General features: G+C 40.7%; 1 protein-coding gene across 8 annotated transcripts in view; it reads left to right on the forward strand.

The window, feature by feature from the left end:
* PATJ (PATJ crumbs cell polarity complex component) overlaps positions 1-23,656 on the forward strand; it is a 358,864-nt gene that overhangs the window by 61,271 nt on the left and 273,937 nt on the right. For all 8 annotated transcript variants that reach the window (XM_079919148.1, XM_079919149.1, XM_079919151.1 and 5 more), the window contains 2 exons: positions 18,438-18,572; positions 23,216-23,377. In XM_079919148.1, coding sequence (XP_079775274.1) covers positions 18,438-18,572; positions 23,216-23,377 — 297 coding nt within the window. The remainder of the gene's footprint in view (positions 1-18,437; positions 18,573-23,215; positions 23,378-23,656) is intronic.

Genomic DNA, 23,656 nt, shown 5'->3' on the forward strand with positions numbered 1-23,656 from the left:
ACCGCAGTATAGTTTACTGGTGACATGCACTCTGGCGTCAAACTGCCTGGGTTCAGATTCTGGCTTATCCATTTACTAGCTTGTAAAATTATCTAGACTCTATGTTTCAGTTTTGTTGTCTGTAAAAGGAAGATATTAATAGATTAGTACCTATCTCATGGGTTGTATAGGAATTAAATTTAATGTGCCTAGAGTAGTTGCAAGCACATAGGATATTGTTAATATTTTTACTGTCATTCATAAAAACCAATGATGCTTTTCCTGAAAATTGTTCTTTAATTTACACTAAACTCTTAGATAGTAGATATTTTCTATTTACCAGTCTTCCACTTAACTGAATTTCCTGTGCCTAATCTGCCCGTCTATTGAGTCCTTAATTTTAGTTGTTATATTTTTCTATTCTAGAATTTAATTTATCCCTTTTTAGATCATAATTCTTTTGGAGGAGTTCTCAATTTTAAAAAATCTGTAGTTGCCATCTTTTTCTCTATTTCTTGAACATATGAACCATAGCTTATAAGGACTTAAAATAATTAATTCCAATATGTGGATCAACTTTAGATGTGTTTCTGTGGTTTGATGTTTTTCTCTCGTTATAGTTATTTGGTTGTATATCTCGTCATGCCATAATTTGACTGAATGTTCGATGTTATGTACGCCAGCTACGAAAGGCGTCAGGTGATGTCATCTCCATCCAGAAGAGTCACTGTTTCTTCTAATAAGGAGATACTCTGTGTGTGTGTTTGGGGGGGGGGTACAGGTGGGCGATCATCTCTGAGGCGAGGCAGAGGTACCTTTCGGGTAAGGTTCAGACTCTCTTGTTGCCTTTGCTCCTAACACATGGCCTTCCAGGTACTCCAGTGAGCCTGCGGTGTTTACCAATCCCTTCTCCCTGGTGGGACCTGAACTCCAATTCTCCCTTAGTACTTTGGGACTGTAGAAATCTTTGCTTAGCTCTTCAGAGGTTTCCTGAGGAACTTTTAGCCTCCTTGTCCGTTAGAACTCCAGAGACGTCCTTGGAGGAAAACATGCCCTTGCTCAGGCTCAGTTCATGGTGCAGTTCAGCTTTAGTTGTCCTTACATGTTCAAAGCCGTAAGACCCTGTATCATCAGATTCTATAATGAGAAAAAAGGATCATAACCACACACGGTACATCTTAAAGAATATCATTGTTTTTCTCCAGGCAGAACATGTTCTCTTTCACCTTCATCCCTAGTTCCTTGCCACCAGTCTAACTTTATCTTCTTCCTGATCAGCTTCTATGAATTATGTCTACTTGTACTCAGTTACACTGGTGTAATGATGTGGAAAGTCTTCGAGTCAAACAGACTTTCAGAACCACCTCACCAGTACATTCAACTGTTCATTCATTCATCAATTATTTATTGATATCTACTCAGTGCCAAGTCCTCTACTGGGTGCTGGGGTTTCAGAAGAGAACAGGAAGAAAAAAATCGCAGTCCTGTAGAACTTACATTTTGGTAGGGAGAGATACAAAATAAGTCGTAATTTCTGTAGTACAGATGATGTGTGCCATGCAGGGAAAATGGATAAGGAATTCAGGAGAGAGTGTGGGTTTGCAATTTTAGATAGGTTGACCAGGAAAAGCCTCCTTAAGAAGGTAACATTTGAGGAAGTACTTTAGGAGGTGAAATAAGCAGCCTAATTTTTCTTCTACATAATAGGAACAATAGTACCTATGTTGTAGAAGGTTAAATATAAATATATTTAATACATGCCCTAATTAATATAGCTCAATGCCAACATGTAAGAACCGTTTGATAAATGGTGGTTTTGTTTCCCAGTTGTATACTTCTAGTACTTTTAGTCTCTGACCTTCTAAAGGCTCCTTTAAAAAAAAAAAGCTATTTTAAAACATTTAATTGAAATTTTGTTGTAGCAAAAGTTTTTTTTTTAATTTTTTACACTAGAAGAGTCAGCCATGATTGCACTATTCTCTTTTCATATTTAGTTGTTGCCTGTATATGTTTACATATCTGTAGTTGGTATACCCATTCTTTTGTGTAACATACATGTCAGAGAAGGGATGTATGCTTTTTCTATGTAAAATTATCACACTTATTTACTCTTTTTTTTTTTTTGCGGTACGCAGGCCTCTCACTGTTGTGGCCTCTCCCGTTGTGGAGCACAGGCTCCGGACACGCAGGCTCAGCGGCCATGGCTCATGGGCCCAGCTGCTCCATGGCATGTGGGATCTTCCCGGACTGGGGCATGAACCCGTGTCCCCTGCATCAGCAGGCGGACTCTCAACCACTGCGCCACCGGGGAAGCCCCATATTTACTCTTTTGTACATTGATTTCTTAATTACAAATGTCCACAGATTGATTTGTTGTTGTTGTTTTTTGAGCCATGCTGTGCAGCTTGTGGGATCTTAGTTCCCCAACCAGGGATTGAACCCGGGTCATGGCAGTGAAAGTGCCGAGTCCTAACCACTGGACTGCACAGATTGATTATTTTGATGAACTATAATTTTTAAAAATCCTCTTAAAATTGGAAGTTTAGTTCTTAATTCAGTAGCTTCTAATTTCTCCCTACAATATGTAAAGAAGACTGGCCTGTCCAAACCCATTTCACACGTGAGGATGCTGAAGTGTGCATAGGTCGAATGAATCACCTTAAATTACACAACTGGACAGTAGCAGAGGCAGCTTGCAGATTAGAGAGCTTTCTTTCCTTCCTGAAATATTTACAGAGCTCCTACTCTACGCCAGACACTGCGCTACCAACTGTGGGAAGCAAAATAGAAAAGGTCCTTGCTCTCCTACAGTCTGGGTTCTGGGCTTTGGTCAGGGCATGATAATAAACAAGTAAAAAATAACCTGAGAAGATAGTTATAAACTGTAAAAAGTGATGCAAAGAAGTGCTTGTAAGAAGTGATGATGATTCAAGAAGCATAAACAGGGTGATGAGAATATAACTGGGGGGCACCTTAGAGAGAGAGCTGGGGAAAGCCTTTCCGAGTTTAGGCTTGAAGGATAAGAATGTGGTGAACGGCAGGTACAGGTGGAAAAGAGCTGTCCTGTGGGAGGAATGGAAGTTGTTTGTTCAGAGTGTCTCAGTCAAACTAAATGAGGAGTAGGATGTTGTTAGGTGAGGAAGACCAGGTGCTTATAGGGCCTCGAGATCCATGCTGGTAAGCCTGGGTTTTATTCTCAGTGCCAGGTAATACTGGTGGAAGGTTCTAAGCAGGGTAGTGTCATGCTCTGAGGTCAAGGATGTAGGGTTTTTGTTTGTTTGTTTGCCTTAAAATATTTATCTATTTGGTTGTGCCAGATCTTAGCTGTGGCTTCTGGGCTCCTTGGTTGCGGCATGCACGTGGGATCTAGTTCCCTGACCACGGATCAAACCCGGGCCCCCAGCATTGGGAGCGTGGAGTCTTAACCACTGCACCACCAGGGAAGTCCCAAGGCTGTAGGTTTTTCCTCTGTCCCGACACATTTCTGATTAGGAAAATCATGTTTCACAGCTATAGCTGGTGTTTCTAAGGATTTAACTGTCTCTAGTTGGTCACTCCAGTTCCCACCTCATAGCCGCTTCTCTTGAAGAGATGCTGATTCAAGAAGCATCTTCCTATATGACAAGCCAGTGTTAATAGACAAGATTTTCTTTTGAGGTGGATGCAGTTGTACGGAAAGAGAGAGGTGAAAGCAATTTACAGTGGTTTGAACATCAGCTGCACTGCTTCTAGGAAGCTGTTAATCATGACACAAGAAGTTTCCCCGCATCTGGGGAGACTTGCACTTTGAGGGGTGGCTTTCTTGGCAAGTGTTTACTGTTAAGATAACCAAGACACTATGAGGGAGAAGCATTGTGCTCATGCCAGTGACCTTTCTGCTGGCCGTCAACTGTAATATGAAGAGCATTAGTAAGATCTGTGGTGTGGGAAACAAAAGACCAGGCCCTGTTCTCTGGTTTTGACAAGACAGACTGACAAATTTCACTTTATTTCCTTCCTTAATTACATTCTCTGAGCCAAAGGGCATTAAGATGTGAGTTCGCCTCTCACTCTGTTTCAGCAAGTAGAATTGTGAAGGCAGTGGGATGTACTGGGCCCCCACTCAGCGACCAGGGTCAGTGCTTTGCGTTAAAGACATTTTCTCCTTTATTTCCCACAATAACCCTATTGGTCAGCAGCTACTTCCAACTCTCCATTTTTAATATGTGAAAACTGAGTGTCAGGTAGCTAAAGTGACTTGCCCAAGATCATACACAGCTAGTAAGTGACAAAATTTAGGAAGCAAATCAGGGTTATCTGACTCTTAAGTCTGTGCCATTCTTTATGTTTTTATTCCTTTTGAATAGATAATACATGGACAAGACACAAAATTTAAAAGTTACAAAAGGAAGTACTGCAAAAAATAAGTTTCCCTCCCACCCCAGTCCCTTTGTTCTCCTCCCCAGTGGCAACCAACCACAGTCACCAATTCTTCAGTGTATAATTTTATACTTTTCTGGTCTCTCTTTTGAGTGGAGAATATAAGATACAGAATCAAATAACTGTAGTGACAGTGGTTATCCACTAGGGCAGATGGCTTTTCAGAAATATCAGAGGAGCCTTTTCAAAATACACAGGCCCTATTTTGTTCCTCCTGACTAATATTCTGATTTTGTAGGTTTGGGGTGAGGTCTCTAAAGGAAACTGTGGTTGCTTCCTTGCCTCGCTTCATTGAGAATTACTGTTCTGGTATTGCTAACATGCCTTATATGTACAGTTGACCCTTGAACAACATGGGTTTGGACTGCATGGGTGCACTTATACACAGATTTTTTTCAGTAGTAAATACTACAGTACTACACCATCCTCAGATACGGAGGAACCTCAGATATGGAGGGCTGACTATAAGTTATACCCAGATTTTTGACTGTGGAGGGTCAGTGCCTCTAACCCTGAATTATAAATGGTCAACTGTATTCAAGGAGGGAGCGGTTCCTTCCTCAAGACAGATGAAGGAGGCTTATTGGGAGGATGAACTATATACTCTTATTGGAGAAATAAGAACAGTGGATATTCCAGGTGGAGGAAATACAATGAGCAAAGGTAGAGAAAGAGTCATAAGTGCAAAGTGTTAGGTTAGGTGTCAGAAGCTCAAGTAGGGATCTAAGGAGCTCTCAGGAAGCCGGCAGGGGAATCCTGGAAAGAGAAAGTCAGGGCTGCTGTCGCTGCCCACATACTGGGGTCTCAGAGTTCTCTGTGACGAGTGTGGCTCACGTCACCTATCAAGCAAACCCCAAACCTCCTCAGTGTGACACCAGTCCCCCTACCTGCCCTGCTCAGAGTCACAGTGAAGCGGTGCCTAGCTCCAGAGGCCTGGCCAGGTTGGGGAATGGAGCTCTGGTCCAACGGCTGTGCAGGGGTGTGATGTCTTGAACCTTAAGGTAGTTTATTCTGATTTCTGCCTGAAGGCTCTTTCATCAGCCACCTGCCAAAGATTGAGAATCGCACAAAGAAGACTGTCTCAGAGCCCCACGGAAAAGGACTGTACGAGGATGTTTCCTTAGCAATACCTGAAGATGCTTCTGTGTAGAAACAAGAGACCTGAAGTGATCCCAAAAGTTGTTATTATTTTTCATTTGTTGGAGATAATGCCCACCTTTGTGAATGAAGAGGATAGAATTTTAATGGGAAGAATGAGAAAATGAAAATGCTGTACTCAGATAAACCTGAGGATTATGCAACAGGTTTGTAAAGTGCCTCTGCTTCAGTAATCCTTGCAGTGCTATACTTCTGTGATGATGCTAGAGGCTTGCGTCAGCTTCTCTTAAAGGACTGTTGTTATCATACCCAGCTCTCTCCATTCCTTTTCTCCTCATTCTCAGGTTGACTCCTAAAATTTGTGAACATCTCCCATGCCGTGTGGCTGACAGGATCTTGGTGCTCCAGCCAGGTGTCAGGCCTGAGCCTCTAAGGTGGGAGAGCTCAGTTCAGGACATTGCTCCACCAGAGACTTCCCAGCCTCACATAATATCACATGGTGAAAGCTCACCCAGAGATCTCCATCTCAATGCTAAGACCTAGCTCCTCTCAATGACCAGCAAGCCACGGTGCTGGACACGCTATGCCAAACAACTAGCAAGACAGGAACACAACCCCACCCATTAGCAGAGAGGCTGCCTAAAATCATAGTAAGTTCACAGACACTCCAAAACACACCACTGGCCGTGGTCCTGCCCACCAGAAAGACAAGATCCAGCCTCATCCAGAACACAGGCACCAGTCCTCTCCACCAGGAAGCCTACACACCCAGTGAACCAACCTTACCCACTGGGGGCAGACACCAAAAACAATAGGAACTATGAACCTGCAGCCTGTGAAAAGGAGACCCCAGATACAGTAACTCAAGCAAAATGAGAAGACAGAGAAACAAACAGCAGATGAAGGAGCAAGGTAAAAACCTACCAGACCAAACAAATGAAGAGGAAATAGGCAGTCTACCTGAAAAAGAATTCAGAGTAATCATAGTAAAGATGATCCAAAATCTTGGAAATAGAATGGAGAAAACACAAGAAATGTTTAACAAGGACCTAGAAGAACTAAAGAGCAAACAAACAATGATGAACAACACAATAATGAAATTAAAAATTCTCTAGAAGGAATCAATAGCAGAATACCTGAGGCGGAAGAACGGATAAGTGACCTGGAAGATAAAATAGTGGAAATAGCAACCACAGAGCAGAATAAAGAAAAAAGAATGAAAAGAATTGAGAACAATCTTAGAGAACTCAGGGACAACATTAAAAGCACCCACATTCGAACTATAGGAGTCCCAGAAGAAGAAGAGAAAAAAAAAGGACTGAGAAAATATTTGAAGAGATTATAATTGAAAACTTCCCTGATATGGGAGAGGAAATAGTCAATCAAGTCCAGGAAGCTCAGAGAGTCCCATACAGGATAAATCCAAGGGGAAACACGCCAAGACACATATTAATCAAACTATCAAAAATTAAATACAAAGAAAAAATATTAAAAGCAGCAAGGGAAAAGCAAAAAAATAACATACAAGGGAATCCCCGTAAGGTTAACAGCTGATCTTTCAGCAGAAACTCTGCAAGCCAGAAGGGAGTGGCAGGACATATTTAAAGTGATGAAAGTGAAAAACCTGCAACCAAGATTACTCTATCCGGCAAGGATCTCATTCAGATTCGACAGAGAAATTAAAACCTTTACAGACAAGGAAAAGCTAAGAGAATTCAGCACCACTAAACCAGCTTTACAACAAATGCTAAAGGAACTTCTCTAGGCAGGAAACACAAGAGAAGGAAAAACACACCCGAAACAATTAAGCAAATGGTAATATGAACATACATATTGATAACTACCTTAAGTGTAAATGGATTAAATGCTCCAACCAAAAGACATAGACTGACTGAATGGATACAAAAATAAGACCCGTATATATGCTGTCCGCAGGAGACCCACTTCAGACCTAGGGACACATACAGACTGAAAGTGAGGGGATGGAAAAACATATTCCATGCAAATGGAAATCAAAAGAAAGCTGGAGTAGCAAGTCTCATATCGGACAAAATAGACTTTAAAATAAAGTCTATTACAAGAGACAAAGAAGGACACTACATAATGATCAAGGGATTAATCCAAGAGGAAGATATAACAGTTGTAAATATTTATGCACCCAACATAGGAGTACCTCAATATATAAGGTAGATGCTAAAAGCCATAAAAGGGGAAATTGACAGTAACAATCATAGTAGGGGACTTTAACACCCCACTTTCACCAATGGACAGATCATCCAAAATGAAAATAAATAAGGAAACACAAGCTTTAAATGACACATTAAACAGATGGACTTAATTGATATTTAAATGACATTCCGTCCAGAACCAACAGAACACACTTTCTTCACAAGTGCTCATGGAACATTCTCCAGGATAGACCATATCTTGGGTCACAAATCAAGCTTTGGTAAATTTTTTTTTTCTTTTTTTTTTTTAAGCTTTGGTAAATTTAAGATAATTGAAATTGTATCAAGTATTTGTTCCGACCACAATGCTGTGAGACTAGATATCAATTACAGGAGAAACACTGTAAAAAATACAAACACATGGAGGTTAAATAATGCACTAATAACCAAGAGATCACTGAAGAAATCAAAGAGGAAACAAAAAAATACCTAGAAACAAATGACAATGAAAACACAACGACCCAAAACCTATGGGATGGACCAAAAGCAGTTCTAAGAGGGAAGTTTATAGCAATACAATCCTACCTCAAGAAACAAGAAACATCTCAAACAAACAACCTAACCTTACACCTAAAGCAAGTTGAGAAAGAACAACAAAAAATCCCAAAGTTAACAGAAGAATTCATAAAGATCAGATCAGAAATAAATGAAAAATAAATGAAGGAAACGATAGCAAAGATCAATAAAACTAAAAGCTGATTCTTTGAGAAGATAAACAAAATTGATAAACCATTAGCCAGACTCATCAAGAAGAAAAGGGAGAAGACTCAACTCAATAGAATTAGAAATGAAAAAGGAGAAGTAACAAGTGACACTGCAGAAATACAAAAGATCATGAGTCATTACTACAAGCAACTACATGCTTATTGGACAACCAGGAAGAAATGGACAAATTCTTAGGAAAGCACAACCTTCTGAGGCTGAACCAGGAAGACATAGAAAATATAAACAGACCAATCACAAGCACTGAAATTGAAACTGGGATTAAAAATCTTCCAACAAACAAAAGCCCAGGACCAGATGGCTTCACAGGCAAATTCTATCAAACATTTACAGAAGAGCTGACACCTATCCTTCTCAAACTCTTCCAAAATATAGCAGAGGGAGGAACACTCCCAAACTCAACCTACGAGGCCATCATCACCCTGATACCAAAACCAGACAAAGATGTCACAAAAAAAGAAAACTAGAGGCCAATATCACTGATGAACATAGATGCAAAAATCCTCAACAAAATACTAGCAAACAGATTCCAACAGCACATTAAAAGGATCATACACCATGATCAAATGGGGTTTATCCCAGGAATGCAAGGATTCTTCAATATATGCAAATCAATCAATGTGATACACCATATTAACAAATTGAAGGAGAAAAAGCATATGATCATCTCAATAGATGCAGAAAAAGCTTTTGACAAAATTCAACACCATGTATGATAAAAACCCTCCAGAAAGTAGACATAGAGGGAACTTACCTCAACATAATAAAGGCCATATGTGAGAAACCCACAGCCAACATCATTCTCAATGGTGAAAAACTGAAATCATTTCCAGTAAGATCAGGAACAAGACAAGGTTGCCCACTCTCACCACTGTTACGCAAGATAGATTTGGAAGTTTTATCCACAGCAATCAGAGAAGAAAAGAAATAAAAGGAATGCAAACAGGGAAAGAAGAAGTAAAACTGTCACTGTTTGCAGATGACATGACACTATACATAGAGAATCCTAAAGATGCTACCAGAAAACTACTAGAGCTGAACAATGAATTTGGTAAAGTAGCAGGATACAAAAGTAATGCACAGAAATCTCTTGCATTCCTATACACTCATGTTGAAAAATCTGAAAAAGAAATTAAGGAAACACTCCCATTTACCATTGCAACAAAAGGAATAAAATACCTAGGAATAAACCTATCTAAGGAGACAAAAGACCTTTATGCAGAAAACTATAAGACAGTGATGAAAGAATTAAAGATGATACAAACAGGTGGAACGATATACCATGTTCTTGGATTGGAAGAATGAACATTGTAAAAATGACTATACTACCCAAAGCAATCTACAGATTCAATGCAATCCCTATCAAACTACCAATGGCATTTTTCGCAGAACTAGAACAAAAAAATTGCCCAGTTTGTATGGAGACAGACCCAAAAGACCCCGAATAGCCAAAGCAATCTTGAGAAAGGAAATTGGAGCTGGAGGAATCAGGCTCCCTGACTTCAGACTATACTACAAAGCTATAGTAATTAAGACAGTATGGTATTGGCATAAAAACAGAACTATAGATCAGTGGAACAGGATAGAAAGCCCATAGATAAATGCATGCACCTATGGTTACCTAATCTTTGAGAAAGGAGGCAAGAATATACAATGGAGAAAAGACAGCCTCTTCAATAAGTGATGCTGAGAAAACTGGACAGCTCCATGTAAAAGAATGAAATTAGAACACCATACACAAAAGTAAACTCAAAATGGATTAAAGACCTAAATGTAAGGCCAGAGACTATAAAACTCTTAGAGGAAAACATAGGCAGAACACTCTATGACATAAATCACAGCAAGATCCTTTTTGACCCACCTCCTAGAGAAGTGGAAGTAAAAACAAAAATAAACAAATGGGACCTAATAAAACTTAAAAGTTTTTGCATAGCAAAGTAAACCATAAACAAGATGAAAAGACAGCCCTCAGAATGAGAGAAAATACTTGCAAACAGAGCCACTGACAAAGTATTAGTCTCTAAAATATACAAGCAGCTCATGCAGCTCAATATCAAAGAAACAAACAACCCAATCCAAAAATGGGCAGAAGACCTAAATAGACATTTCTCCAAAGAAGATATACAGATTGTCAACAAACACATGAAAAGGTGCTCAACATCACTAATCACTAGAGAAATGCAAATCAAAAGTACAATGAGGTATCACCTCGAGCTTCCCTGGTGGAGCAGTGGTTAAGAATCTGCCTGCCAATCCAGGGGAAACAGGTTCGAGCCCTGGTCTGGGAAGATCCCACATGCCTCGGATCAACTAAGCCCGTTCACCACAACTACTGAGCCTGTGCTCTAGAGCCTGCGAGCCACAACTGCTGAGCCGGCATGCCAGAACTACTGAAGCCCGTGCACCTAGAACCCGTGATCTGCAACAAGAGAAGCCACAGCAGTGAGAAGCCCATGCACTGCAACGAAGAGTAGACCCCGCTCGCTGCAACTAGAGAAAGCCTGCGTGAAGCAGTGAAGACCCGATGCAGCAAAAAATGAATAAATTAAATAAATTCAAAAAAAGAATGAGGTATCACCTCACACCAGTCAGAATGGGTATCATCAAGAAATATACAAACAGTAAATGCTGGAGAGGGTGTGGGGGAATCCTCTTGCACTGTTGGTGGGAATGTAAATTGCTATAGTCACTGTGGAGAACAGTATGGAGGTTCCTTAAGAAACTAAAAATAGAGCTACCATATGACTCAGCATTCCCACTACCGGGCATATACCCTGAGAAAACCATAATTCAAAAAGAGTTATGTAACACAGTGTTCATTGCAGCACTATTTACATTATCCAGGACATGGAAGCAACCTAGGTGTCCATCGACAGATGAATGGATAAAAGGATATGGCACATATATACAATGGAATATTACTCAGCCATAAAAAGAAACTAAATTGAATTATTTGTAGTGTGGTGGATGGACCTAGAGACTGTTATACAGAGTGAAGTAAGTCAGAAAAAGAACAAATACCGTATGGTAACACATATGTATGGAATCTAAAAGAAAAAAAAAGATTCTGAGGAACGTGGGGGTAGGACAGGAATAAAGATGCAGACACAGAGAATGGACTTGAAGACACAGGAAGGGGGAAGGGTAAGCTGGGACGAAGTGAGAGAGTGGCATGGGCATAATATACACTCTCAAATGTAAAATAGACAGCGAGTGGGAAGCAGCCGCATGGCACAGGGAGATCAGCTGGGTGATTTGTGACCACCTAGAGGGGTGGGATAGGGAGGGTGGGAGGGAGACGCAAGAGGGAGGAGACATGGGGATATATGTATACGTATAGCTGATGCACTTCGTTATACAGTAGCAACTAACACACCATTGTAAAGCAATTATATTCCAATAAAGATGTTAAAAAAGCTCAAGTATCACATGGGCTAGACAGGTAACATCAATGATATCTGAAATGAAAAAATGACAACTGATGCTTGACCTTGGTGTTAGGTAGCTGAAGCGATCCTTCAAGATATTTTTGTACAACGGAGTGTGTAATGTGTGTTTTATTTTTTTTTTAGTTTTTTGCGGTACGCAGACCTCTCACTGTTGTGGCCTCTCCCGTTGCGGAGCACAGGCTCCAGACGCACAGGCTAAGTGGCCATAGCTCACGGGCCCAGCCACTCCGCAGCATGTGGGATCTTCCCGGACCGGGGCACGAACCCGTGTCCCCTGCATCGGCAGGCGGACTCTCAACCACTGTGCCACCAGGGAAGCCCGTAATGTGTGTTTTTTAAACATTCAGAATTAAAATTTTATTTTTATTTTTTTTGGATGTGCCTTGAGGCTTGTGGGATCTGGTTCCCCCACCAGGAACTGGACCTGGGCCCTCAGCAGTGAAAGTGTGGAGTCCTAACCACTGGACCACCAGGGAATTTCCCAGAAATAAAATTTTAGTTGGGTGAGAAAAACTAATATAAATCAAGCTTTACTAGATTGTTTGATTGTCTTGCATAACTGCGTGAACATACCTAACTTTTGAGGGTACTATCCTGTGTTTCACCGTTAGTTTAAAAGTTGTAGCCTCATTCTTGAAAAGTTTGTTTTTTATATGTGGTAAATGTAGTAACTCTTTGTACCTAATCTTTAAACTTAAATGATTATTTAATATCTCCATTGACAGAGAGAGAGAGAGACAGAGAGGATATGTGTGTGTGTGTGTGTGTGTGTGTGTGTGTGTGTGTGTGTGTGTGTGTGTGTGTTTTAAGAACCAGTTATAGGGTTCTTTCTGCTGTGTTTTATATTTTGTTCAGATTTTTTGGAAGCATCCTCCCCATTCCCACTGACATAGCTATTCCTCTCCGGAAGTTTTTTTTTTTTTTTTTTTTAATTTTAAAATGGGGGTAGGAGTTTATTAATTAATTAATTAATTTTTGCTGTGTGGGGTCTTCGTTTCTGTGTGAGGGCTTTCTCTAGTTGTGGCAAGCGGGGGCCACTCTTCGTCGCGGTACGCAGGCCTCTCACTATCATGGCCTCTCTTGTTGCGGAACACAGGCTCCAGACGCGCAGACTCAGTAGTTGTGGCTCACGGGCCTAGTTGCTCTGCGGCATGTGGGATCTTCCCGGACCGGGGCACGAACCCGTGTCCCCTGCATTGGCAGGCAGATTCTCAACCACTGCGCCACCAGGGAAGCCCACTCTCCGGAAGTTTTTTTTCCCCCGGAGCAACATCATTTATATTCCTACTTGAGCGTTTTGATATCTTGTTTGAGGGACCTAAAAGTAGAGCTTCTAGTGAAATGAATGAGCTGCAGCTTGTTTCCTGACAGGTCTCTCCACTCATAGGTTCAAGGCCTCTAGCGTTCTTTATTTTTTAAAAAAATAAATGAATAAATTTATTTATTTTGGCTGCGTTGAGTCTTTGTTGCTGCACGTGGGCCCTCTCTAGTTGTGGCGAACGAGGGCTACTCTTCCTTGCACTGTGCGTGCTTCTCATTGCAGTGGCCTCTCATTGCAGAGCACGGGCTCTAGGTGCATGGGCTTCAGTAGTTGTGGCGCTCGGGCTTAGTTGCTCCACGGCATGTGGGATCTTCCCGAACCAGGGCTCGAACCTGTGTTGCCTGCATTGGCAGGCAGATTTTTAACCACTGTGCTGTCAGGGAAGTCCTCCTCTAGCTTTCTTGATCTCATTTGATCTTCATCATTTTAGTGCTGATAGTAAATCACACAGTGGTCACACTTTCCTTGGATATATTTCCTTGTATCCTTTACTTGTCACATCAGGATTATGAAAATCCCGCTTCTCATTAACTTTGTAGATTTAAATAGGACCCCTTGCAAAGCATATTGAATAAGCATCTAAAAGCATAACGTGCTCTGTGTGTGAAGGCATCAATCATCTGTCTGTTGCACCCACTCCTGTCATTTTAGCCCTTTCTGCTCTCAGAATTCCGAAAGGGTGGAAAACCGAAAGAGACAGATGAAACGGTTGATTTGCTTAGTTGCAAAATGCAGCTGGGACAGGTAATTAAACAGTCCTGCTCCCACAGAGAAACCTGCAGCCATGTAACATGAAGTCTCAGAAACCCAGCTGTATTCAGATTTAGATGCAGAATGAATATTAGGTAGGCGTCTTTTAGATTGACAGATTTTGTAAACATCATTTCTGGTTTATTTGTTCAGTGTGATTGAAGATGGGGCATATGTGTTCCGTTCATGGCGCACATTTCTAGGGAGTATGTGGTGTTTTAGATATCGGGGGGAATAGCCTAGAAGGGCATCCTGTATCTGGTGGGCAAGGGATTCCATGGGTGAGCCTCTGCTGCTCTTCAGTGCTCCAACCTGTTCCTGACATCAGCTGTTCCATAGATGTGGGGAATAGAGCAGGATTGATTAGTAAGGGGCTGGCAGGGGAGACTGGAATCAGTTCCCTCCTTAATCCTTTTATTTTTTTATGAGGACATGCTATTATGTAAGTAGCAAATTGTGTGTACAGCAATGTCTTTTAATTTGGACACTTATTTCGATGCAGAAATTGCTACCATCTACTCAGTTGCTCAAACCAAAAATTTTGCAATTACCTTTTTCACTAACCTCCCACAAGCAGTCCCCAAGCAGGCTCTTTGTAGGGCTGACTCATTCTTTTTTTTTTTTATCTTTGTCTTGGCTGACTCATTCTTTTTTTTTTTTATCTTTGTTCACTTTATATCAGTTGAGATGAACTTTTTCCCCTTAATTAAAAAAATTTTTTTAATTATTATTTTTCATATGCTTATTTTCCATCTGCATCTTTTTTTAACATCTTTATTGGAGTATAATTTTTTTTAAAGGGCTTCAAATACTTGGCTTTTTATTTATTTACTTATTTATTTTTGGCTGTGTTGGGTCTTCATTTCTGTGCGAGGGCTTTCTCTAGTTGTGGCAAGCGGGCGCCACTCTTCATTGTGGTGCGCGGGCCTCTCACTATCACGGCCTCTCTTGTTGCGGGGCACAGGCTCCAGACGCGCAGGTTCAGTAGTTGTGGCTCACGGGCCTAGTTGCTCCATGGTATGTGGGATCTTCCCAGACCAGGGCTCGAACCCGTGTCCCCTGCATTAGCAGGCAGATTCTCAACCACTGCGCCACCAGGGGAGCCCTATTGGAGTATAATTGCTTTACAATGGTGTGTTACTTTCTGCTTTATAACAAAGTGAATCAGTTATACATATGTTTCCATATCTCTTCCCTCTTGCGTCTCCCTCCCTCCCACCCTCCCTATCCCATCCCTCTAGGTGGTCACAAAGCACCGAGCTGATCTCCCTGTGCTATGCGGCTGCTTCCCACTAGCTATCTATTTTACATTTGGTAGTGTATATATGTCCATGCCACTCTCTCACTTCGTCCCAGCTTACCCTTCCCCCTCCCTGTATCCTCAAGTCCATTCTCTAGTAGGTCTGCATCTTTATTCCCGTGTTGCCCCTACGTTCTTCATGACCATGTTTTTTTCTTTTATATTCCATATATATATGTTCTCACCTTAAATGTCCCCATCTCTGTGAAACCTACTCTGACCAACTTTTCAAACAGCCTCCACTGTTGTGTCTGATGTCCTGACCCTGATTAGCTCCTTCATAGCACTTATCACAGTTGGTAACTTGGGGTTTATCTTTCACTTGTTTGTTGGTGCATTGTTTATTGGCTTACTTGTTTTGCTTGTCTCTTCTCGCTCTCTTCCTTGTTTATATTGTCTGTCTTCCATCCTAGATGTTACTTCCGGAGGGTAGAAACTGTTTCTTTTTTTCATCCTGTAATTCCAGCCCAAAGCTCAAATCCTTGCACATAGTTTTACACTCTATAAATATATGCTGGGTATCATGTCCAAACTAGATTGTAGATCAGTGATATGCTGGGAAATGTCTAGCCCTCAAAAAAAAGAAAAAAAGGCAACCCTAATTTGTAGCATTTACCAATACCTGTGGTATAAATAGTTCCACCGTGGCAGATTTCAAGCAACCAAAATGACAGCAGTGAACACTGAGTTAGGTAATGATTCACAGTTGCACTTCATTGATGCAGGTTTCTCCATGGGAGCAGGACTATATTGTTACCTGACCTACCTGCATTTAGCGCTAGACAAATCAACCATTTCATCTGTCTTTTTCAGTTGTTCATCCCTTTGGTATTCCCTAAATTCTTAGATAGAGAGTGTTTCCACCATACATGTATAACAGATAAAAGTCACTTCAAGAACATAGATAAAATGCGGTCAAAATAATTAGGAAGTGATGGATTTTCGGTACTTACTACATTTATTTTTTTATTATTATTATTATTTTTTGTGGTACGCGGGCCTCTCACTGTTGTGGCCTCTCCCGTTGCGGAGCACAGGCTCCGGACGCGCAGGCTCAGCGGCCATGGCTCACGGGCCCAGCCGCTCCACGGCATGTGGGATCTTCCCAGACCGGGTCACGAACCCGTGTCCCCTGCATCGGCAGGTGGACTCTCAACCACTGCGCCACCAGGGAAGCCCACTACATTTATTTTTAATATTATTTATTTAATTGTAATCTTATAATTTCATATTTAATAATGGCTGTCATTAACAACTGGCTTGCAGAATTCCTGAAAATTGAAAAATCTGCTCTTGCAAGCATACTTTAGCACAGCACTGGGGATGACCCACAGGTGGACCCACGGACCACTCCCTGCCCTAGTGTTTGGCTCATAAACAAAGGAAGGAAGAGAGTTGGCAGAGATGGATGGGTAAAGTGTTACTACAGAAACATTTCTCGGAGTTTTTATTCACCTTTTAGTGCTAAAGAAACTGACCCTAATGTCTCCTAGCTTGATATACAGGATTTGGTACAATGACTAAACAGAATGAGGTGGCAACAGTGAGAAATAAAGAGATCACAGAGAGGCAACAAGAGTAAAAGCAGTCTTACCCTCGCGTTGCTAGAATATCTTATTGCCAGAGATGGCTGTAGATCCTGAAGTGCTTGGTGGTCAAGAGCACTTACTTTTCAGAAAATTAGCCCAAGGCCGGGAATCCCTCCTGCCTGTTGTAAGCCATTGAGGCCTTAGTCAGCTGGATGCCTTGCCACTTCACATTTGTCTGTTTGTCTGGAGTGGTATGGAAATGAGCCCCAGGTGGTGTCTGAAGCAAGGCCTGTGGAACTCTGAGGGCTCAGAGCAGATGACTAAGGGGAGGTGATAAGCTCCAGGATAAGTGATCGCAGAGGAAAGGAAATAGGGAAAGAGCCATGTTGTGGATGCATTGCCACCTTGTGTAGGGTTTTCTCCTTAGCAAATATACAGTTAGAGATGGGCCTGGTATTTTGGATAAACAGACTATTGTAGTATCATTTACCATGTTTGAGTTTATACCACAATGAGAAATCATTAATTCCAATTTTGAAAATCAGGGGAATGGAGTTTGGTGAACGCCTTTGACTTTTAGAGCCAACAACACTAAGACACTCATCTTTTTACCTTGACATTGGCTGGAATTTCTTAATGCTTGGCTCATACCTGAACCTATATGAATCCTTCTAAGTCAACAGAACCAATCCTAGAGTGGAATAATGATTGCCTTTCTTATTATACACCCATACCTCCCCCAAATCAGAAATTGTTCTCTCTTAAGCTGGTGAGATGGAAAAAGACATCTTGAAAGAGGTACCATCTTTCATGGATTAGTTCAGATAACATGTAATGAGCCCGTTTTCAGATGCTGGCTACTATTCTAGGGCCTGAGGCTATAGAGAGAAAAGTTACCCTCAAGCAGTCGGGGGGCAGTTAAGAAAATAGGAATTTTTTTTTTTTTTTTTTTGTGGTATGCGGTCCTCTCACTGTTGTGGCCTCTCCCGTTGCGGAGCACAGGCTCCGGACGCGCAGGTCCAGCGGCCATGGCTTATGGGCCCAGCCGCTCCGCGGCATGTGGGATCTTCCTGGACCGGGCCACAAACCCGTGTCCCCTGCATTGGCAGGCGGACTCCCAACCACTGCGCCACCAGGGAAGCCCAGAAAATAGGAATTTTAAAAGCAGTGTATTGTGAGCTGTGATGGGGATGTGTACAGTGTGATCTTGGACCCCAGATGGAAGCAGATTAGCTCAGATATCAGGAAGGGCTTCCTGGAAGTGATACTGCTTTAGTATTGAAGTGTGAGTGAAACTTAGGTAATATAAAGGAACTAGATGTCCTGAGGGATGGGAAGCCCTGCAGAAAAGTGAAACACAGAATACATACTGGGAACTATAGGAAGTTTGGAGCTTAGAACTGGAGACTTTGTATGTCTTTCTCTCCATTCCCAAGGAATCTGAGTGGACAAGAGTGAGAACAAGATGACAAATGACTTCATGTTTTACTTGAGGCTAGTTTTCCCCTTATTGTCTCTTTTGGGATTTTGGTGATCTGATTCAGGGGATGGGGCTTCTGTGTCAAAAAAATACTTGATAGAGGATTAACAGCCAGATGTGTCCTTGTTGTGTTTATATTACTGTTCTGTGTTTTGTTGCAGCTGCTGCCCATTCACACTCTGAGGCTTGGCATGGAGGTGGATTCCTTTGATGGGCACCATTATATCTCTTCGATTGCTCCAGGTGGTCCTCTTGATACACTGAACCTCCTACAGCCAGAAGATGAGCTTCTTGAGGTAAAATTTTTGAGGGGAAAAAGACACAGGGCAGGAATTTTTAAGTTGTAGGAGAATGTGTTCTCACCAGAAATCCACAGAGTTACATCATCAATACCAATGAAATGTGAGCTACTTATATTGGAAAATAATTGGTGACTGTACTTAACAAAACTGTGTTGTGTACTTGAAAGTTGCTGAAAGAGTAGATCTTAAGTGTTCTTACCACACACATAAACAGACACACACACACACAAACTATGGTAACTATGTGAGGTGATAGAAGTGTTAACTAACCTCATTGTGGTAATGATTTCACAATATATATATCAAATCATCACACTGTACACCTTAAACTTTTACATGTTATATGTCAATTATATTTCAGTAAAACTGGGAAAAATAAAGATGAGGAAAAATACTAACAACTTATGTAATGATAAGTGAAGTAGATAACGTACTTTCAGTTCATTTTCCCCATCTTTTGGGACTCCTGAGATGTCCTTTTGAGTGCTTATTTAAATGATTAACTGAGAAAGAAGCTAATGTCCTGTTTTAGTTTGATATCATAATTAGTATTTTTTTCTTCAAAATTCTTTTTAAGAATCTAACCCCTGACCCTTGTTCGGAACATGTAGTCATATTTATTTGCAGGTTTTGTTGGTTATTTCTAGTAAGGATTAGAGCTGGATAACCTCAGGCTTATGTGTTACTGACTAGCTTTCAGATTGTCTCCTTGGGACTCCCTCCCCGCCATGATGGCAGCCTCTACCGGGCTCACTCAGGCTTCTCAGCCTCTCTGCAGTCAGAGCAATTCTAGAGCACTTCTGCTGTGACATGACTGCCTTGAGAGATTTTGTTAGATTGGAAAGTTCTATAGCCAACACAGCAGACAAACCAAGCAACAACCCTTAATTTTACAGATACGAAAACAAGGCATTGATCTCCCCTAACTTTATACACTGGTAGAGTGATGACTTTAGTTCATGTTTTCTAACTCCCATTTCACTGGTTTTTCAATACATCACACTACTTTCTAAGCTTCTAAAAATGATACACGGAATGGTCAAACTTTGAGAAGGCTGTGTAGAAGAGGGTTCTCTCAAGTTTAGATCCACAGGAAGTCCTAGGCTGGGTTTAATAGAGTCAACCTAGTTGCTTGAGCCAAGATTAGAATCCCATGGGCCTTGAAGTAGAGATTTCTTTCTAAAATTTATATTTGCTTAAAGTGGGATGGCAAGAATAGCAAATAGGTTTCTTGTTGGGTTTTTTAAGTAGCGTTCAGTCACCTGGAGGAGTATGTTGAGAATTCCGAGTTGAATTTTGAGGTCGGAGAGAAAAATGCTGTGACTATTGGCAAATTTTATCATAAGCATGGGAGGCCAGGTCCTGTTTTAAGATGTAGTAAATGGCTTATTTTTAGAGATGTTCAAGTAATGATATTGGAACACTTATTGTGGATTAATGCCCTAGAATTTATGCTGTCACTTAATGGGTTTTTTGGTGCCGAATCATGTCTTTCTCTTCTTATTTGCAGAGTATATGACATAACTTTGTGGTGTCACACATGATAATCTGCAGATTGGAGACCATTTGGAAAACATTGCCATAACATGTAGCTATTAGGTATTGAGAAATGAGATATATTTATTTGAGAGATATGGAAATATGAGTAAAAACCAGTTTAGTTTACTTTTTTGTGGTAAATAAACATAACATAAACTGTATCATTTAAAGCATTTTTAGTCTACAACTCAGTAGCATTAAGTATAATTCACTACTGGTACCTGGTAGGTGATAAAGAAATGTTGGCTGGATCTGAGTAGAGCAAGTGTAGGTGATCTCAGCCATCAACTGAGTCCTTTGTGCCTTAGCCGAGATTGGAATTCATGGGCCTTCTCCCTTGTAATAGAATGCGATGTAATGAGGTAGCATGAAGACTGGTTGAATTCACAAGTATAGATTTCTAGTGAAAGAACTTGGGATAGGTAAAGAAGCACAGGTTTGCAAGTCAGAGCTGCTTTGGGTTCTGAGTTTGCCACAGCTGAACTGTATGTCCTAGCATGTCACTTTTTTTGAGAATCATTTTCTTCATCAGTAAATGCCTATTTACTCTTACTATTCGCTCTATGTTTGTGAGGATCTAATGGAATATTGTCCATGTAAAGATAATGCTTTACACATTATCTCACTGTGAGATACTGGCAACATGACCATCATGAAAAGACATAAGCAACCTTTATAGGATAGAATTGAATGGGGATTGAATGAAGTAGTGGGACAATACTTGTCCAGTATTATGTACTTTGCAGATGAATACATGTGTATGAGTTTTCTAGTCACAAAGTCTGAATAATTGAGACTTGACAGTACTTAAGAGGTTTGAAGAGTCTAGAAAAATATTGTGAACTCTAACATAAAAATTGGCTTCTTCCAGCCACATAGCACAGGGAGATCAGCATGGTGCTTTGTGACCACCTAGAGGGGTGGCATAGGGAGGGAGGGAGGGAGACGCAAGTGGGAGGGGATATGGGGATATATGTATACGCATAGCTGATTCACTTTGTTATAAAGCAGAAACTAACACAACAATGTAAAGCAATTATATTCCAATAAAGATGTTAAAAAAAAATTGGCTGCTTCTGAGCAACTGAATACAGAAATTAAAAAGTCTCTGTAAAGTTAGCCAAATAAACTCCTGAACTGTATGTGTGTGTGTGTGTGTGTGTGTGTCTGTCTGTCTGTCTGTCTGTCTAATGTACTCCTTAGAGCTTAAAACTAGGAACACAAATATGCTTCAGGGTTAGAACATTGTGCCAAGTCTCAGCCCAGAGCAGCTGTTTACAGCAGCCATAAATCCCCTTAGATAGGAGTTGCTAATGGGAAATGTGACCAATCCCTTTAGCCATATAGAGTGGTGAGGAGGACTACCAGGCATTGCTATAATAATTGGAGACAATTCAAATGAATAAATAATGAGCTAAATAAATATTTAAATGTACACCGAGATAAAAACCTGAAAAGTGATTTTCAAATTTGTTGAAGTAATGTGAAACAGAAGCTAAAATACTTGTGCATGAGTAGCATTCCTGCTTTGATTGTATCTATCCGCTTGCTTTATTTTCAGTATGTCACTCCCCATTTGGTTGATTTTAGAACTTTCTGTGCTCATGGCACTGGTTGGCACCATGGACATGGTGTGACCAGTGGCAAGTACCTCCCTCCCCATTTTTGTGTGAAGATTGACTTGCAGTTCTTCCAGGAAGAACCTTTCATGTGCTGCTGAACTTGCTATCTGCTGGACCCCTTCCTCAGTCATAAAGTCCTGGGAGACAATGTTTACTTTTTAGGACTAGCTCCCTGAAACACATGTGGGCCTCTTTACTATGTGGTGATTTCTTTGTAAATAATTAAAAGGCAGGCAGATTATGTCTGGTCTGATGGCTAAGTGCTGGGTATGTTACAGGTGAGAGTGGTTCCAAGGGATGAATGACTCTGGGCTCAGACCACTGTTGATGGGATGCTTCCAAAAACCCACTGTGCTCTTATTCTCTGAGCAATTTTGACAGATTTAGTGGAAACGTTCCTCCCAGGAAAGTCAGCCCTGCCAGTTGTCTGGACATTAGCATTGCACCTGTCAGAAATTAAGGCCAGACCGGAAATACTTTTAAAACTAATAATGCTGCTGAACCCTGCCGGGAAGGTAGGAGTCAGAAGTGAAAAGATTATATGTTGCCTGGATTGTGTTTATGCCTCAGCTTTTTGGGAGTGGCAGACAGATGAGAGAGCTCCTTGAGCTAAAGTCATATATATAAAAAATTAGAATAGACATGTTTCTAAATCATCTTTGGTGCAAAGAATTGTTACTATGCACTATATATAATATGAAATTTAGATAATCTTTTGGTGATAAGCATTAATCGTTAATAAGGAATAGTTGATTATCTTTTTGTTTTTCTAAACATGTGGGAACCTTGTATAAAACAATTTGAAAATCTGACACACTTCTTACACTTGATGGCTGTGTCAGCAGAGTATGTAAGAATGGATCTGAGGCAAAGTTATGTGTATTTCTTTTCTACAGAGGTGATTTTTCTAGGATGGTATTAAGAGTTTACGGGATGTGAAAGAAAATTGTGAACTGATGCTAAATTTTGACGGCCAAGTATCCTAGATTTTGTTACCTACACATTGTAAGTTGAGCAGTTTTTAACAGCCTTAAAAATTAGTGTTAATATCTCTATTGATATGCTTACAAAATGAAAAGCAAAAGGAAGCGGTCTTAAGAAGGCTATCATTGATATTTAGTGTGTTTAAGGAGAGATGGGGAGTAGATGAGAGAATAACAACATTGTGGTATAGAAAGGACAAAGCAGGGAGGTGTGAAAAATTAGGCAAATCACATACCCAGTAATAGTTGTACTCTGAGCACATTTTATACTTTATTCACCCAATTTCAGTAAAACTTTAGCCTTAATTTTTATAAATTTTAGGGATTTCTGTTTTTTTGTACTACTAAAATGATTAAATTTAGGCCCTTTGTTTACAGGGAAAATAAAACGATTATCCTGTTTTCACTTTGATAGATTGACGTAAGCAAGAGATTTTTGTTTTTTTTTTCATTTGGGGCCTCCTCAATTCTGACTTATCCCTTATCTTTCTAGGTCAATGGAGTGCAGCTCTACGGGAAATCTCGCCGAGAAGCAGTCTCCTTTCTTAAAGAAGTGCCGCCCCCCTTTACCTTGGTTTGCTGTCGACGGTTGTTTGATGATGAAGCCTCTGTAGATGAACCAAGGACCACTGAAACCTCTCTTCCTGAAATGGAGGTACTAAATGAATACTCGCACTGTGGTTCCCATAGGCATGCCCCTTCATCAGGGATGTCCTGAGAGTGTATTGTGATATGAAGGGGGAGGGAAAAACCTTCCTCTTTTGTTTGACAACAGTAGCTCTCAAAGGCAACAATGCATAGCTTTTCAAATTGTTACTATTCTTTAATGTCATGAAACTTTACTCTTTTTTTTGGTAACTTGAAAGGTTGGTAACATTAATGTGCATGCACTTTGATTTTAGAAAACCTTTTTTTAGTAATTACCTGAGCTCCT

This window comes from Stenella coeruleoalba (genome assembly GCF_951394435.1).
Source record: "Stenella coeruleoalba genome assembly, chromosome: 1".
Taxonomy (NCBI): Eukaryota; Metazoa; Chordata; class Mammalia; order Artiodactyla; family Delphinidae; genus Stenella; species Stenella coeruleoalba.